Source organism: Colossoma macropomum, unplaced genomic scaffold, assembly GCF_904425465.1.
Source record: "Colossoma macropomum unplaced genomic scaffold, Colossoma_macropomum, whole genome shotgun sequence".
NCBI classification, from domain to species: Eukaryota; Metazoa; Chordata; class Actinopteri; order Characiformes; family Serrasalmidae; genus Colossoma; species Colossoma macropomum.
In genome coordinates, this window is record NW_023495818.1 from 70460 (window position 1) to 90034 (window position 19575).

General features: G+C 37.8%; 1 protein-coding gene across 1 annotated transcript; it reads right to left on the minus strand.

Annotated features, from left to right (window-relative positions):
- Positions 1-6676: 6676 nt before the first annotated feature.
- chmp2bb (charged multivesicular body protein 2Bb) lies at positions 6677-19472 on the minus strand. Its single transcript, XM_036563548.1, has 6 exons — positions 19312-19472; positions 17891-17982; positions 12999-13193; positions 12362-12464; positions 10576-10682; positions 6677-10138 (listed from the first exon to the last, which is right to left on the minus strand). Exons 1-6 carry the CDS (start codon positions 19343-19345, stop codon positions 10025-10027), a joined length of 645 nt encoding a protein of 214 aa, XP_036419441.1. The 5' UTR covers positions 19346-19472; the 3' UTR covers positions 6677-10024.
- Between the last annotated feature and the right edge of the window lie 103 nt (positions 19473-19575).

Consider the following 19575-nt stretch of genomic DNA (forward strand, 5'->3'; position numbering starts at 1 on the left):
TGCATTAATGGCTAAAGCTTTCCTTAAGGCTTTCATAAAGCCATTTATAACTCTGACAGTGAAAGAGAGCAGGGCAGAGCTTGAAGTAAAAATTGATCGACATGAGTCATAAAACGTCGTGCTTCAGAGACTTCTGAGAGGTCTTTGGAGTCAATGCCCTCTGTTATTTTTCCGCAGCTGGACTGTCCGTGTGTGCGAGGTGTGACCTGAATGAAGAATCCAAGAGTGTGTGCAGTGGAACGATTACCTTTGAGACCACGCGCATGTCACCATGTTCAAAGAAGTGCGAAGTGGTCCTATATGGTACAGCCATATGCCTTTTGACCATCTTTGTGAAAAGATGTGAAAATACGAAGGTGACACATTATAAGTGACCTTCAAAGGACTCAAACAGTACAAACTTCAGTATGAAGCAGGTGTGGGGAACTGAGGGCTGGAGTCCAGCACAGTTTGTGTTAACCTGTTCTAACACTCCAAATAAACCTGGTAACTAACTGAGTTGCTGAGTTGAATCAGGACTGCTTGAGCAGGAAAACCACTGAACTGTGCATGAATCTGGACCAAAGTTCCCCACCCCTGGTTTAAAGGAACAATATAGGTTTTAACAAGTCCTCATCCACTTGGCTTCACGATTTCTCCTCTGGGGAATCCCTAGTGCACTCTAAAGGGCCATTCTATTACTTTATTAGCTCAGTTAAGTCTATTAGATGAACTCTTAGAAGGGTGAAGGACTGAGTGAACACAAGTGTTGAGTTCAGCAGCAGAACTTGCCCAGAAATCATTGTGACTTGACACATTTCCCTTTCCAAACATGAAAATAATGGTGGACAAAGCTGTTTATAAGCTACAGCAGTAAACTACTTTACAGTGCTTAACATTTCAAAACCATAACATTTAATTTGCGGGGCTTTAGTGTAAACATTGTCATGTTGGTTAGCTTACATAGGAATGCTGACTATAAGACAGTGATGTGACTATGTTAACTCCCAACCTGCACAAAATTGACCACATTCGACATTCGACAGTAAACATTAGACATTAAATAGTAACATTAAATTAGTTGACTTCAATGGGTAAATTTTTATGAGAGCCCATCCCTCAAACAAAGGCAACATTAGCATTAGCTACGACTTACACTTCCCTTGTTTTAAATGGATACTTAAGAGAATAAATTAAAAGCTGTCCTTTCAGACATATGTTGGATTTATTCAATGACATATGATTACAGTTACCAAACAGGATACACATTAACCCTTGCATCTGAAAATGTATCTTATCAGTTAGTTCAATGTAAAATCATACACAGAATTTACATTTTACAGACATTTAAATTGAGTCTGATTCCCAGTTGCAGCTGTCAGTTCTGTCATGGCATATATAGGTACGTCGAACCACGGGTAATGATGAACCTGAATAAGCAGGGAGGGCCCTCCAAAAGCCTTGGAAATAATTTGATTCTGGTTTCTAATTTTATTACTCAGAACCTGTCAGACACAGAACCTGTCATGGAAGATGCAGTGGTGAACAATTTCTCTAATAACAGATTATTACAGAAATTGTACACCGCTGCATCTTCCATGACAGGTTCTGCTTATCTACTATTGCTTCCTTGATCACCCCCCCCACCCACTTCAATGCAGCTTCTGCAATCATAACCAAACAAAGTTAGCCTCGGCCCAGCAGCTAACTTGTGAAATGCACACTGTTAGTTTCCAGAGGCAGTCACTGAGGGAGAAATAGTAGCACCTCTTTCTTTTCTGATGCAGCTGAAGACATGAAACTTCAGTAGGTAACTAAAAGGTGTTCCAACCAATAAACCATTTGTTGACCAGTTTCAGTAAAAATGACAGTAGTTATATTTACTTTTTCCTTCCTCTGATTAAATTGATTGTTTTGAACATAGGCCAAGTTTAATTCCAATCCTTATTAAAATGAGCAATTCAAAAAATACAACATAATGAATGAACTACTTTTTTCCTTTCCTTCATTTTCTTTGGAGAGGGGAGGAGGGGCTTGGGCAATGTGCTTGGGGCCCAAATTTTCGTGCTTCACCCCTGGGAATATATAGGGCACATTTTTACATACAGTATGTTCTGGGAATGTAAATCTATTACAGACTACTGGAAATTCGTTAATATTCGATATGACTGCAAGCCTGAATAAGGCCCAGTCAAAGGCGACACAAGATGGGACTGAAATGGCATCTGCTGTTGGAGATTTTGTATAGACAACATCATTGTAACAGCATCACTTCAGTATGCATTCGTAGCTTTAGTACACATGTATCTATATCTGTGCATCACGCATCTTTGAGTGTCTTCTGAGACAGATGGAGGATGACGCATAGTGACCGGTTCCAAAGGAAAAAAAAAAAGTTTCCCATAATGCCTGCGCTGTGGGGCAACATGCAAGGTGCATTTGAATGACAGAGATTTCTCACAGATCTGACTTTCATGAATATGACGTGTAGATCACAGGAGATTACGCAACTTTAAGTGCTGATACAGAATCAGGTGCCCTGTATCCATGTCACTGTATCCATTATGATGTACTGGCCTAAACAAATACTAGACCAGCACTCCAGAGAGGTTTCACATAGTACATCCCCAGGAAACAGGAGCACTAAGCACAGAGGCCAAATTTGCTCAGCGAAGCCTGAGCACTCCCAAACTACAACGTAATACAATCTTTAAAGGTCCAGGATTCCAATCCCAGCCGTATAACCTACTATTGGGGATTTTGTGTACACAGCCTCAGTGCACCAGAATCACTGTGCCAAAGAAGGCTTTAGTACGCATGTATCTATATCTGTATATCATGCATCCCACCTCCCTCTTTTCCCCCTCCAGACTGCTGTCAGCTCATACTAGTCAGTCGTTTCTAATTGTAAACAAATCTCAATAAAAACAAACAAAAAACAAACAAACAACAGGATGGACTTGAATTTCCACCTCACTTTTTAAACACACTTTTTGGGATGTGATTTGCTTGAAAAAAAAAGCCACAAAGCCAAACGTCCTTGAAGAAGAAGGACTAGCTCCACAGCATTAGCCAATGGAGCTAGGTGATATTATTTCACCTGGAATTAGAAGTTAGCCTATGAGTGACTCTGTGTTCGTGCAACAGAATAGGTAGCATAATAAATTCATGCCAAGAATAAATGTGTGGCAAAGATTTTGTATTTTCTAGAACACTTTTAAAAAAGGTGGTTCTTCAAGGGCTCTTCAGTAAAGAAAATGGTTCTCTATAGAACCATGAATACTCAAAGAACCCTCTGCAAGATTAAAGGGCTTTTTGCATCATGAAAAGGTCCTTCAGATTGATGGAAAATGTGCATGACAGGTGGTTCTGTGTAGGTTCTATGTAGAAAAGGATTCTATTTAGCACCCAAAATGGTTCTAGATAGAACCATTTTCAGAAAGGACCAGTATAGAACCATCTATAGCACATTCTCCGTTAATCTGAAGAACGATTCTTTTATGATGCAAAGAACCCTTTAATCATGCGGAGGGTTATTTAACTGTTCATGGTTCTATATAGAACCATTCCTTTATTAAAGAACCCTTGAAGAACCATCTTTTTTTAAGAGTGAATGTCAAGCTGGTCATCGTTTACCCAAACCTGCAACAAAACGCCCAAATCCACCGACCCGAACCCCCAGGACAGGCATGTTCAGATGTTTTTCTAATAGGTACATCCATCCTCTAAAAAATCTTACATAAAACAAATCTGTCCGTGATCTAGACTTTCATTGATCCAACACTTAAAAGCAGTGACGGTGATGAAAGTTTTGCAGTCATATGCATGGAATTTTAATTAAACTGTAATTAAAAGCAATGTTGAAAACCTTTGGCCGAGCTTCAAATAAAATTTGATCACTTGATCACAGGCTGTACCTGATGTTACTAATCCGGAAAAAAAGCTTGAGAAGGGCTTTACTCGAAAAAGCATAGCGAGGAATCAGCCTCCTCTCTGTGAACGAGAGCTAGCCATCTGATAGCAAATGCAATGGTGTGATAACTAGCCTCAGTGATGTGTTAAGTAACAAATCAGCAGTGTGACAAATTGAGCCACAGAGATAAGGTTTAGCGGAGTACATATACACCACGTAAACGGCCCCACACCTAATCTTTTAACTTCAGATTCTATTTAGCATGCGAAAATGCCAGGATTAACAATGACAGTGGCATATATACATACCACACACTTGTCATTGAGACGTGCAGTTGCTACCCCGTCACAGACTAAAATAACTCAATCCTATTATATACGGTGCCTTGCAAAAGTGCAGCCCCCTCGAAGGTAACCAACATTTTCTGTATTACAAATGAAACTTACAGAGTCCCTCCAACAAAAACCCATTTATTATTTCACCTTTTTCAGGATTTTCAGTTGTTTTGTTTTTATTTTGAATACCTTTTTATATTAAAAAGCAAAACTGTACTTTATTTATGTGTTAGTGACCCCTTTATTTTAAATACAGGACTTCAAACAATGTCAGGCCATTCTTATGATTTTTACAAAAACTGTTGCATATATTGTTTTTTGTTATGGCTCAACTGGAATTTGAACTAAAACAAATAATAATAATAATAATAATAATAATAATAATAATAAAAAAGTAATTTGTCTGCAGATCTTGCAAATAAAATAAAAAACAACATATTCAGCTTTCATAAGTATTCAACCCCTTGTGCTCTGGAAGATTCAAGCTCACTCAGATTAAAAACTCTCTCAAACATGATCACAGTTTGCCTTTAATTAAAAAAAACAGGTGCCAAAAAGAGCTCTTTAGTGATTCCATAGAAGAACCATTATCAGTTTCCTAAAGAGCCTTTCAATGAATGGCTGTTTAAAGATCAATTTTGTTAATGAGATGTTTGAATAAACCTTTTAAAATGTAAAGAACCTCCACAGCTAAAGTTTCTATATTTATTGAAGGTTTTGCTAACACCTTCCTGTAGGGTGCTGTTTATAAGGCTATATGACACCTACATAAGCTTGTCATGACAACTGACATAACCCTACATAAATGTTTGCAAATGCTTATTCTCTATAAGCACCATTCGTTATAAAGGTTATATTTGCCAGTTTTGATCAAAGTTAGCCAAAGTAGCCTTTAAGACAGATGCTGCCTATTGGAATAAGCATTTATTAAACATTTTTGTAGAGTTATGTCAGTTGTCAAGACGAGCTTATGTAGGTGTCATGAAGCCTTATGAACAGCACCCTACAGTAAAGGGTTACCAAGGTTTTTCCTAGAACTGCTCGTCCAAGCAAAGCGACTCTTATTTTTCAATCGTCCTTGTTTAAGAATCTTTAGTCTGGCTGTGAAACTGAAGTGCAAGGAAATGAAGACTAAGAACATGCTATAGAAGTTAGAGATAAAGTAATACAAATGCATACATTAAGAAAAGAGTACAAATAATATGTAATAAGTGTTTGGATATTCCATCGAGCACTGCTGGATCCAGTCAGGAAGTGGAATAAGACTTGTGAGGGAAGCCACAGATAGACCAGAAATCACTTTAAAGGAGCTACAGAGTTCAGTGGCTCAAAAAAGAAGCTATTACTCAAGAACAATTTGCTGGAAGGGATGATAGTGACACGACTAAGATGTGGTAAAAAGCTTTGTGGTGAGATGGGACCATGTCTCAGTCTCAGACACTTTGCTCACAGAGGTATACGGACCGTCTGATATTCATTGTAGGAAAGAATACAATTTTGCATAAGCAAAAACCATCCATCAACCTCCATAATATCTGCTCAAGGGATAACAGCTTGTCTACAATATTTCCAATATGAAAAATAAGTCAGATTTGGTCTATATGGTCTATGTGTGTAGCCTTTCAAAATAAATATCATTTGACATTAATAACACAAGCTAAATTATTTATAGTGTATTATAACATATTATGACTAAAACCTCATCTCAATCTCATTATGTTGAACAGCATTTTTGCCACCATGTAAAGCTTATCCAGTCTCGCACCCATTACTATAAGAACGTGTTTTGTGAAAGCCAAAGCCAGAAGCTTATATAACTTCAGGACTGAGTGTCTTCTGAGACAGATGGAGGATGACACATGGTGACCAGTTCCAAAGGGGAGAAAAAAAGTTTCCCATAATGCCTGCGCTGTGGGGCAACATGCAAGGTGCATTTGAGTAACAAGGATTGCAGATCTGATTTTCATGAATATGACGTGTAGATCACAGGAGGTTACACAAAGAAAGCTTTAGGCTTCACTCCAAAGCCTATATTAACTTTAAGTGCTGATACAGAATCAGGTGCCCTGTATCCATGTCACTGTATCCATTATGATGTACTGGCCTAAACAAATCCTAGACCAGCACTCCAGAGAGGTTTCACACAGTACATCCCCAGGAAACAGGAGCACTAAGCACAGAGGCCAAATTTGCTCAGCGAAGCCCGAGCACTCCCAAACTACAACGTAATACAAGCTTGAAGGGTCCAGGATTCCAATCCCAGCCGTATAACCTACTTGAGTTTCTCATCTCAAGCAACACAGAGTTTATCGTCTCGCCGTGCTTTCACAGTGCCCTCTAGTGCATGACAAATAGCTGGAGATTAACAGTGCTGTTTACACACAGTATTATGGAAGTTCAACACTCGAAATGAAATCCAGACAAAACAAACTTGAGAGTTGTAAACATGCTGCATTGTTAAAAAGGCATTTTTATTCATGGCTAACAAAAAAAAAAAGAAATGTCCATAATGTTGAACAAAGAACTGTTAACAGATGTCAGTTACCCATATCCCAAAACTCTGATAAATATATGACTATGAAATGAAACAAAAACTCCAATTTGCACTATTTACACTGTTAGAGTATTGCAGTGCATAAACAATGCTCTCCCAAAGCACAATCACTCTGTATGTATAAAGGGAAACCCAACCGTTTTTTCAGATTTTCTGCACAATTAAATTGTTAAGATCTGACCCAGAGTCATTCAGAGTGGTTTGATGTGAAATGTGTTAAGGAGAAACTTACTGAGTCAGAATCGTTCACAATGGAGGTGATAGGAACCAGACGTACATGGAGTTTAATGCCTCTAAAAGCTCGAGCACAGGCTGTTATTAGACAAAATGGTTATGAATAAGCAGCCTGATGGCTGAAACATTGTTTTATGACAGTACTAATATAAGGTTTTTATCTGAAACAATTTTTTAAAATCTATTCATGGTGCAGAGGTACAAGCAGGGTGTCGTAAGGCAAAATGTTCCCTGAAGAGAACATAACATTTCAGATTTTCCACTATTTTACCTTTATGAGCATTACATATAAAACTCAGAAGACATGTGTAGATTCACAGGTTATCTGAATAGAAATAAAATGGCAATGTGTGTGTTGGAGACACTGGGACTCTTGGTTCCCATCACCACCACTGTAAAGAAATCCATAGTACTCCTCTACAAATGCACCATTTCACATCAATCCACTTTGAAAGACTTTACATCTTAACAAATAAACTACACATAAATGTTTAAAAATTGGTTGGACTGCCCTCTAAACCTGCCACGTTTTCAGTGGATTAAACCTGGCATTGGGTTAAAGCTGGGTTAAAATAGAGAGCCATTGCCGTCGTCACAGACTAAAATAACTAAATCCCCATTGTTGATTGTGATTCTCAATCGAAAATCCATCTTAGTTCCAGAATAGACTCAATCTTTGGCTGTGAAAGCTTCCCTGACTGTTGAAGTCCAGGGATTAGGTGGGTCCAAATAACAAACTGAAAAGAGGGAAAACGTGCATATCCTTCATATGAGAATGTTCATCTCCATATTCACCTGAAGACGCAGAGATTGGCCTGCAGGCTAATCACTATAAAGTCTAGTTTGCAGAACCCCTACATTTATACATGATTTATCAACAGTGGCTCAATGAAGCTTAGAGGAATACACCAACGTTTTTCAGTCTAATCTCTATCTGCCAAATCTATAGAATACAGTCAATTACCACAGACATTATCACTGACATGTTTGCCTGTACTTAGTAAAAGAACAGAAAAAATGTGACTCAAAACACATTTTTTTTTTATTATTTCATGCTTCACCACGTGCCCATTTACTTCTATTTGAAGTTTGTTTTAAATCAGGGAAATATTCTTGCGGTAATCGACTTTATGCTACAGATGCAGCAGATGGAGCTTATGCTGAAAAATGGAGCATTCCTTTAAAAAGGCAGTCATCAGGAAAAAAAGAAAACAGCATCCACAATTTCTCAGCAAATTGGAGTGTACAGTCCGTTCATTCACTCCTGACAATGCCAGCAGCTTCATATGCTTTGGTCGCCAATGTGATAAGCAGTTAGGATCCTTAAGGGACAGTACTGCCAAATACAATGGCAAACAAAAATGGAAGTGAGCAGCAGGGCATCAACGCCAACAGCTAGCTAGCTGGTGGTTTTCATGCCCTGCCAACTTCTATTCACTGTTAGGCACATTTGCATTTTTGGCCAAATTACCTCTTCAAACTCGCACTGCTCAGATTTTAAACACAAATACACAGTGAGTTAGTCCCAGGACATTGTGCTCACCATGAGCCAAAGCACAACATACATCACTCAAACCTCAGACGAGGAGCAATCGAGCAGAGAGATTGCCAGCAGACATAACAGAAGAATAAAGTGCTAAACTATAAGTGGGATTTGAGGATTCATGTTTTAGAAGACGTGTATCTCGCTCCAAAAGGCTTCAGATGTGCCAGGAGTCGGAGTGGGGTTGTTTTAGGACAAGATGACAAGAAGAAGCTGATGAAACTTAGGATACGTCCAACTCCCCACAAGCACAGTGCCACTGCTTTCAAATCATAGAGGTAGATCTCTCTGGAGAATCTCTGAGACGTCTGCAATATGCAATACAAGGAGAGCCTTGAATATTTATTAGACTTTGTTTTTGTGTTTTTTGTCTTATATTCACCATGCGAAACTACCCTACAATCTTAAGAAACATTCAGTATATCGTCGCAGTCATATCAAAACTCAAAAATCATTTTAATACATCCGTTGTCCTTTACATTGTATGGACATTTCATGATAAACGGACCAACAGAAATGGTCCAATTCAAATTTTGACGTTATAGTACATTCAAGTAAAGAACACTATTCCTTCTCCTGTAGAGGTACCATTTGAGATAAGAGGTTTTGTTACAACAGCGACAATATTCAATAATTTCATGCTGACTTTTCATTTTCCCATAACAATACATAAAAGACGAGATAGGTGAGCATGCATTTAAAAGTATACAGTACTGTGCAAAAGTCATAGACCACCCTTTGTTTATGTCATTTCCAGTTAAAAAGGCCTTTCAGAATAAGTTGTTCATTTTTCAGGAGTTATTTCTGATGAGACACAAAATAATACACTTGCATTGTATAAGAAAGGGGAAAGTCACAGGAAAATAAGTGAAAAAAACAGGAGTTTCCAAATCTTGCAAAAAATGATTAAAAGATATAATGAGACTCCAAACAATAATGCAAGACCTGATGTGTCTGTCTTTCCTTACACTGTGAAAAGACCACTCAATATTATTAGTCTGAAAGGATTGGGTTTTGGATTACTTCTATTGTGATGAGCAGAAAATGCAACCAACCTCTAAAACCGAACTTCGGAAGAGGGGAAAAATATCCCTGCTGATGTTTTCTTTTTTTTTCCTGATGCTGAAAACTGAACAACTTTTACTAAATGGCCATTTCAACTGAAAACTGAATAAATGAAGGATGACGGCCTCTAACTTTTGCATAGAACAGTATATTTTAGCCGCATTACTAAAAAAAAGGGTCATTTTTTTTCATTTTTAACCAAAAAATGTCATGAGGAGCCCTCTGTGAAAATGAAAATGGGATTAACTTTGCCTGCAGTGGCATTTTATCCCCGAGTAGGCGTGTGTATGTGACTGCAAACGTCAAGTGTCCAGTAGTGTGTGCTCCGTGTACTTGAGGATGTAGCACTGCATGTTTGTCGCCAGGCAATATGGAGATGCGTGCGTCTGCGTGTATGAGAATTAGTCCACTCCGAGAGCTCTTAGCTGTCTCTCTATCTCCTCATCTGATATCCCATCTGCTTTGGAGGTGGAGGCGGTGGGGTTGTTTCTGCTGGCTGAAGGAGCGTGGGCCATCTGCCGAGGAAACAGGAGGACATGGGTCGACCATTACAGCTCAAAATGTAACGGGACGCAAAAAGAACATGAGAAGAAGCCACTCAAGGCATTGGAAAGGACCCTAAAATCTCTGAATGTCTATGGAAGTCTATCATGTCTATGATGTCTATCAGAGGATTAAAGGAAAAACTATGTTCGGTTTACATGACGTACACAGTGTTCCAGGAAATTATGTTATCAAGATGCTTTTACTGCCATACACTAATGGCAAATGCATCAGTGCCATTATAAATAAAGAGAGGTGTAAATGGGTTTGCTGCAATGCTGTTGGATGTCTTTCTGATGATAGATGAATAAATAAATCCGTCTTGCTAAATGGCATAAAAACATCCGCCTGAGAAGTGAGAGAAATACTTCAAGTAGTAGTTCTTTTCTGATAAGCTTGTCACTCTCACCTTTCCTGAGATTTCAATGCCGATCTCATCCAGCACCTGGTTCACAATGTCCTGAGATTCTTCCTCATCGCCAGAGTCCTCAAAGATCTCGTCCAGTGTGTCATTAACTTTGAACGGAAGAGGAGATATCATGAAATCACTGGCCATATCATGGAAAACTGAATTGCCAAATTTCTTGTTGGTTTCAATAAAGACGTTTGATGTAGTATATAAACTTATCTAAAGTTTAAAAATGTAACATTCACTCTCCATTCCTTACAGTCCATACGCGAAAAGCGCACTGCAAAACAAGCCTGTTTTGAAGTCAGTGTTCCAATTTATTTACATATATCCACAGCAGTTTAGCTCTGCTCACTCACACTGAAGTTATAAGGAGTGTTTCAGTTTGGACTGCTTTTGTAATAAAGCACAAAGCAGGGCAGACATTTAGAACAGAGGCCATTTACATATACCAGTCCTAAAGGCACGATAACAAAAAACAGCCAGTTTCATTCTAAGGGATAACTGAGTTCAGAAAAAGTTTCTTAAATCAAATTCAAAGATTCTTAAACCTTAACATTACAAAAATAATAGCACTTCCTCCACATAGCCATACACACAGTCAAAAATGGCATGTATTAAATAACTTTTTACTTTTAACTTAACTTTTTTTTAGGCTATTGGTTAAAAAATAGCCTAAAATATATGCTCTGAAATTGCATGACCCTTACACAGTCTTCTCAGGCTTAATCAGTTCTGTTGTCTTCTAGTCCTTCCCTAGTGATTAGTTTAGACCACAAGACGGCCGCTGGCTGAATATTTTGTTTGGCAGACTATTCTGGATTAGTTTCATATACAAGATGACTCAAATTTTGAGGTGGTATTTAGGCATCATCTTATAGTTCAATCAGGAATGTCCTGGTAAGTTCTGCTTTTGCCCCCAACCTGATCCTACCTAGCCCTTTGATGTTGTGTATCAACAAAAATCGAGTCTGATTCTCTATTTGTGTTTTCACAAATAATGTAGCTGCACAGTTTAGGTAAGATTATGCTACTCTGCCATTTCATAGGGTCATGAATATGCTACGATTTCATACTGCTTTAACATAGCAAGATAGCTGCTCCTTTCTCTCGCTTTTGAATGCACTAACGTTTCTGCTAACATCAATCTGAAACCAGAAATGACGCACGTGGCTAGTAAGGTATAACGTTTCCGCAATATTTTTGTTTTCAACTGGTCATTATTCGCAGGTTAAAACCATCATGGTTTTGGTGGTATGTTGCTCGTGGGGAGTGGCAAAAAGCAGTCTCTAACCACACGCTCACATTTTACATGCCTATCTTTCAGGCAGCTCGTTTAAACACAGTGGACACACTGGAGCTGCAGATATTAAGCTTTCTCTTTAAAACAATTCAATACTGCAGACACTAAAACCTTTGGAAAATGCTGCTCACTGCTTCAAGTTGTGAGTAAAGTTTTTCAGACTTTATAAGACTTTAAGAATTCACAGAAACCCTGCTTTAAAAGTCTTAACCAAGCAATAAAAAAAACAAGCACTGCTTTCGAAAGACTGCAAAATACATCAAGGGAAGATAAAGCCTTTAAAAATATTTACTATAAACATTTATAAACAGTATGTGGTAAAAAATACATATAAATATAAATTGTAAATTGTGCAAATTTTAACCAATATGCTTTTAAACAATTTTAATCACAACAGCACTTGTCTAATTTCTCTCCCTCTCTCTCCCTCTCTCCCTCTCCCTCTCCTTTTATTTAGGAGCATCAAAATAGGGACAAGCTTACTCATTTCTTCAGTCATCTCCATCTTGGCTGTCTCCTTCTGAAAGTTCTGCATGGTCTGCAAAGTTTTCTGAGGATCCATCTTCTTATTGACTGCCTGCATCGTCTACAGAAAGACACACAAAGGATGAATACACCCATTCAGCAGGCACAAGCGTTACTCTCACACAAATGAGTCATGCTTGAGCGTCTATTATAATGGAACATCCGCAAGATTACATTATAGTCTCAAATGATAGCTTCCATTATAGCCACTGTAACAAACAATCCAACAAACTATTGCTAGCGCCGTGTTTAAAATGGCCCCCTAATCACTATTCCTTGCACTGGGAAAAATCAGGAACATTATATGGAACTCTATTATAGGGAAGAACTCTATTACAGGGAACAGATTTGTGATTCAAGTAAACAATTACATACAATAACAACATTACACAGGTTTGCTCATCATTCACCACTGTTTTCAGACACCACTAAACAGCGAGCACTATATAAAGAGTAGTGCATAGTATCAGGCACAGACCTACAGTGGTTACAAACAACAATGCTCTTCATATTAACTCGATGGACTGGTACTGAGTAGACTTGAAATAAAGTCACATCAGCAAGTTGAATAGAAGTCAACCTTTAGTTGTCTTACTTTAGTGGTGGTGCTCATGGCCCCTGCCATCTTCATCTGAGAGTGCATGAGTTTGGTCTGGGTGGACATGGAGGTAACTTTAGAGCTGACGGCGTATGTTCGGGTCTTCTGTTTCCTCAGCTGCACCAGCTGTTTGGCCAGGATTTTACAGGCCTCCTTATTACCTGTCTTGGCCATCTTCTTTATCTCCAACTCCTGTGGGGACATTGAGAAATAAATGAATAAAAGTTAAAGAAACCATCATGATCACTGTCATAACAAAACTGTCTAAAATGTTAACTTTAAACAAGAATGAAAACATACATTAGCACTTAGCTAACACCCAAATTTATTTGCTCCAGTCTGCTCAATGTTTATTTAATGCATGGTTGTATGCAAAAATTTGAAAACTATGTTAACACTTAAGTTAACACATACTTACAAACACATCCAACAAGCTTGAAAATTACACAATTTCTATTTATTTGATATACGAGTTTAACACACTGGGGAAAAAAGATAAAACATAAAATCTAAAATGTGCCATCATTTTTGCACACGCCACATTTTATGTTTGATTTTCCATGTTAAATTCCACAAAGAAAATGTGTCCCTGTGGAGGATGTGTTTATTTATTTTCACTTAGAAAATAAACAAAACATGTCATTTGAACGGGAGCAACCAAACTCTTTCATACGACTATATTCTATGTAAAGGTACTCTTCAGATCCCACCAAAAAAGGTTCTTCTATTGCTATGATGTTAAGCTTGAAACAATAGAGGAACACTTTTTGGCGCTATGTAGAACCATTTTCAAAAAGGTTCTATATAGAACCATATACCACACATTCTCCATCAATTTCACTGTGCAAAGAACCAACTAAATACTCTAGTTTTATGAAGAGGTGGCTCAGCATTCAGTCTTTTCACCAAATGAAGTATTGACTAGCATGAAGACCTGTTTGAGCATCAGTAATAATTCTTGTAAACCGATCCGATGATACTGGCAGTGTTGGGGTAGTTACTGAAAAAAGAAGTAATTCATTACAAGTTACTAATTACTGCCCTCAAACTGTAATGGGATTATGTTGCCCATTACTGGAAAAAGTAATCTCATCACTTATTCCTGTAAAAGCCACTTGTACCAAGTGTACAAAGGAATACCCAATAGTCCTTCACAGTCATTTATTTAAAAAGAAATAGTCAATCACAGTAAAAATCATTTAAAAGGCATGTCAGTATTTCTTCCTTCAAACAAGACACAGCTGGTTATGCTGATTAAAATGATCAATTTGACTGGTGCTGTTTGAATACCAAGACACTAACCAGTAAAAACTGCTGCCCCAAAACAAAACAGTTATGAATAAACTTACAGAGCTGTTTATGAATTTAAGTAATTTAAGTAGGGTATGCTCTCTTTATCCATCAGTGTCATAGTGTGATAAGATGCGTTGACAGATCGTCTAGTTTACAGTGCTTCCCTTGCTCGCACTGTGCTGCTCATATTCACAGTCAGAGTCAGTAGTTGTGATGTAATTACAAGAACTTACCTCACATTACTTAGTTATATGAAAAGGTAAATCACTTTACTGTAGTGTATTACTTTGTACCACATAATCCTCCCAACACCGGATACTGGTACCTTAGTTATTACATCAATTAGTATACAGCTGCTGCATTAAGAGACATTATATGTATGAATTAATGATTCCCCACACATACATAATGAGTGAATTAACAGAATTTCATGTACACTTAAAGTGTTACTGTTACATCATATACAGTAGGTTAGACTCTGTATTGCGACTTGTTCCAATACTAACTACGAAGTAGGCAACAATTATTTCTCTAACTGATGCAAGTAAAGCTTTCAAAACGTAAAGATCTGCTAAGAAATATATTTTGGAGATAGCAAACTGTACTATGAATCCAGAGTTTTGATCATAACCCTATGCAAATAAACAGAAGCAAATACATAGCAGAGAATATAGAATATATAGCAGAGGCCAATGTACCATATTGGAGTAAACATTTTTTTCAGGACTGTGAAAAAACAGTATCAAAAGTGGACCTGTCAGAACTGATTAATACCTGATCTGTTTAGTAAGATCAATATCTGTGTCGATACCACTGCAGTTTATTGGATTGGTGCCTCATTATCTTTAATGGAACAAAACTTTATTTCAACTAATTTTTGTCGGCTTATATTGGAGCATTTATCATGAAATGTTCACACAATGTAAAGGCAGCTTCTGGTTTCAAAAGGAGTAAACAATTTAAGATGAAATGTTGATGTGACAGTGACGATATATAGAGAAGAGTTTATCATAGAGGTTCAGTAGAATCAATAACTAATTTCATATGTGGGAGAAGCTAGAGCACTGAGAACACTGCCTATATCTACAACTGGATTTGCTTTAGCTGATAAGCTGTGGCATAAATGACTGCTAAGAATAGAATCATGAGGTCAGACATAGTTCTTTATCAGGTTGTGCTACAATGACATTGTACATTTATAGACTAATGTACAACCGGTTCTCTACCATGACGTACTTGTAAGACATCATAAAACCAGGAGATATCTACTCAGAAGTGAGACTGATAAGTAAACATTTTTCTGTGTGTGTAAGTTTTAAGGGTGATTATTACAGACAAATTGGAAGATTTGCTCTGGAAGCCTGGTTCTAAATCAGTGTGAAAGTGGCCTAATCCCAGATGGCGCCCTAAAACCATTAGCCCTTCCCAAACCTGGTCCTGCATATTTTAGCATTTCCCCACTCTGACGCATCCAAACCCACTAATCAGCTAATGGTGCGTTCAACCAGTTATACATTTCCAAGTTTACCACAAGGGATTTGCTCTAGAATGGCTGAGAACATCCTAAATACAAGAACAGCAAACTGACACAAGTTCCTTTTTACCTAAGTTTACAAGTTGTGATTCATCACCAGACAGTACATTCTCAGGTACTAGGTTAATTCAGCAGACCATTATGTCAAACAATGCACCACTGGTAAATATAAGTACTGTGCAAAAGTCCAAGGCAGTGAGGCAAATCATGCAAAACCTTTTATCTGAACAACACGCGTGTTTTTCCAGTTAAAACACAACGTTAGTATAAATGCACACAAAGCTTAACATAGTTAAAAAGTAACAAGATTTTTTTGTTTTGAAAAAAAGGAGTTGATATCTTATAAGCTAGTTATAAGAACACAGGTTTTGTTCTAATTTAATGAAGTACTGATTAGCCAAACATGGTACTGGATGATAATACAAAATGATACTGGGCTTCCTGTATCATTCACCTGGGCAAACGTTTGAGGCATTAAAGAAAATTACATTAATTATTTCATTTAATTTTTTTTTTTTCAGGAAACATCAATATTACAATAAACACAAATAAGATTAATACAATAAGTGCTTTTATGTATGTCAGTGCTCCTTTTTGTCCCTTTCCAAACCTCTTCTTGTCGCAGCCCACCTTTATTTGTAATTATCATCTAATACTCGGCTTGGCTAAGCTTCATTAAATTAAGTAAAGTGCTCTGGTGATGTATTTGAACAATTTGCGGATGGGCATCGAGGTGAAGACCGGAACCAAACCCTTGTTTTTCTAACTAGCTTCATCATATGTGTTTACAGGCACTGTTTACTTTTTATGTTGTACTGTATTGGTTTTATTTACTTATTGTATTAATATCGTTTTATTTACTCTAATGTTTGTGTTTTCAGACACTTTTTAAACGTAAAAACATAATTTCTCAAGTGATTAAGACTTTTACACAGTCCTGTATATCAGTGGCACTTCAATTTCCACACTATAATGTGCGTAAAGAGTTAAACGATTAATCATGCCTGTAGTGAAGTCAGTGATCATCCCTACACAAACAATTGGTAATTATGATTAGAAAAAGTGACAAACAATTTTTGAGCTGATAAGGACTGTCTGAATGTCCCATAATTAAGAATTAACATGACAATGAGTTGAATTGAGTGTGCTGAAGTAGGGACACCTAAAATGTGCAGGACAGAGTGCTCTAGATCTAGGTCTGAGTATTGCACTGTCTATTCCATTGTAGTGCACTATTTGGGTCTAGTAACCATTCTTTTTTACTTATTGTACTACATTATATGGGAACTATCTGAGACTAAGGCTCAAATGGCTCTCTACTTCCTAAATAGTACGCTACACAGGTCATTGAACTATGACTTCCACACCCAAATAGTGCGGTGGGAAGATGTACAGCCTATGACTGAATCCCAAATGGCTCTCTGTTATACATCCACTAAATGTCCAAAAGTTTGAAGACACTTGTTCATCCATTCTTCTAAAATCAAGAGTAAATCAAGATGGAGTTTGTTCCCCTTTGCTGCAGTATCAGTCTCTACTCTTCTGGGAAGACTTTACACTACATGTTGGAACACTGATGCGAGGATTTGATTACATTCAGCCACAAGAGCATTAGTGAGGCTGGGTAGTGATGTGGGATGATTAGTTCTGGATCACAAACACGCCTTCAACTGATCTCAAAGGTATTGGCTGGAGCCTTACTCAAGAGAACACTGTTCCCCTGCTCTACAGCCCAAAACCCTTCTTGCTGATGGTTGGCATTGGACATTGACACTGGACCTCATGTGCAGCTGCTCCAGAGCATTTCTATTGAGATTTTACAAGTTGTGAGTACACAAATGAACACCCATTTCAGCAACAGATGCTCCTTAAAGTACCTGAATTCACTTATTAGAAGGATTATCTGGAAACTTTCTGATATAAAGTGTATTATGCATTACTGACGTATAGACACCATCACTGCATAACCTACAAATGGAGTAGGGAGTCACTTGAGATTGAATCAGAGATAGTGAGTGTGATTTGCTTTCTGTGGAGAGGTGTGTCTCTTTCTCTCTCTTACCAGCTGCTTTTCCTGTTTCTCCAGTGCCGCTCGGTCTCGCGTGATCTGTCTCTGAGTTCCCCTCAACTCTTTGTTCTGCTCTTTAATGACATCTGAAAATTAGAAAAAGAAAACTTATAATAAAAAGTGTGATGTCTTAAAAGGGAATTCCACTGATTTTTCCAAATGTCCACATAATTAACTGGTTAAAGGGAAACTCCACCAATTTTTCAAAATTACTTAATCATTCAACCGTTTAGATGTAAACAAAATCATTCAGAATGGTTTGGTGCGAAATGCTGCGTTCTAGAGATTATTGTTCACCGTGGTGGTGACCAGACATCCAAAATGTTTAATGCTTCTAAAAGCTATCCCAGTGAAAGTTACATAAAACAGTTATACATATGCTGTCTGACACCTGAGACTGTGTTTTACAATAGTTTGAGAAGGTACTGGCCTAGACTGTAACACATTTATGGTTGTAGAGGTACATGGAAGGTGTTGTAAGGCAATACTCATCAGAGAAAACTTGTTTCAGCTTTACCACAATTTTACCACAATAAGCACTACATATAAAACTCAGAAGACACATGTAGGTCACTAGTCGTTTTGGGGAGTAAATAAAATGTCTATATTAGTGTTCTAGATAACTCAGCCCCTGGTTCCTATCTTCCTGTAAAGAAAATCTGAGTTGTTAAGTTTCAAACCATTCTGAGTTAACCGGTTTACATCGACTGAACTTCTCTTTCATCCGGTTGCTTTGCTCTACACTCTTGAAAAAGATGGTTTTTCAAGGGTTCTTTAGTGAAGACAATGGTTCTACATAGAACCACGAACACTCAAAGAACCATGTGTAACCTTAAATGGTTCTCTGCATGGTGAAATGGTTCTTCAGATCGATGGAGAATGTGTTGTATATGGTTCCCTTATAGAAGCTTTTTGGAAATGGTTCCATACAGCACCAAAAAGCGTTCTGCTATTGTCAAGCTTGTAACAACAGAAGAACCCCTTTTGGCATAGGAGCGTTTTCAAAAAGGTTCTGTACAGAACCATATATATTATAACACATTCTCCATCAATCTGAAGAAACGTTTCAGGAACATTTTAAGCTTGAAAATGTTTCATTTTTTCTAAAGAACCCTTGAAGAACTATCTTTTTTTCGATGTGTCGTTAACTAAACACACCAAAAACGTGAAGAGCAGTTAGACCCAATTCACCACCGGGTCCAGATGTCTAACACCGAACCTTCGTCACACATCTGTGACTTTAATAGATCACATTAAAGCTTAATTAAGTCAATGCTGTCCATCAACGTCGCTGATGTCAGCTTACTGAAGCTACTGAAGCTAAGCTAGTCGGTGACTGACGTGAGATGCTTGTTTGTTTTTTGCCTACCATTAACGATACCATCAAAAGTCACCGTCTTCTTGAGGAAACTTACCATCTACCGTCTTCTTCTTGAACAGCGAAGCCATGGTAAGAAAAACAGTCGAGTGCTACAACAAAAAAATTAAATAAAATGTTTCCAGAAGACTTTCTCTCCACCGCCTAACAAAAATGTCATGTGTATTTCCTGGTTCTTCTTTAGTAGGCGGGTCAAATCAGTAGCTAAGTGAACGCGCATCTCTGATTGGTGCAAATTTGTGTCACGTTTCGGAGGAGTCCAATCAAAACCGTCGCTCCTATTCTTAGACGAAGATACAGA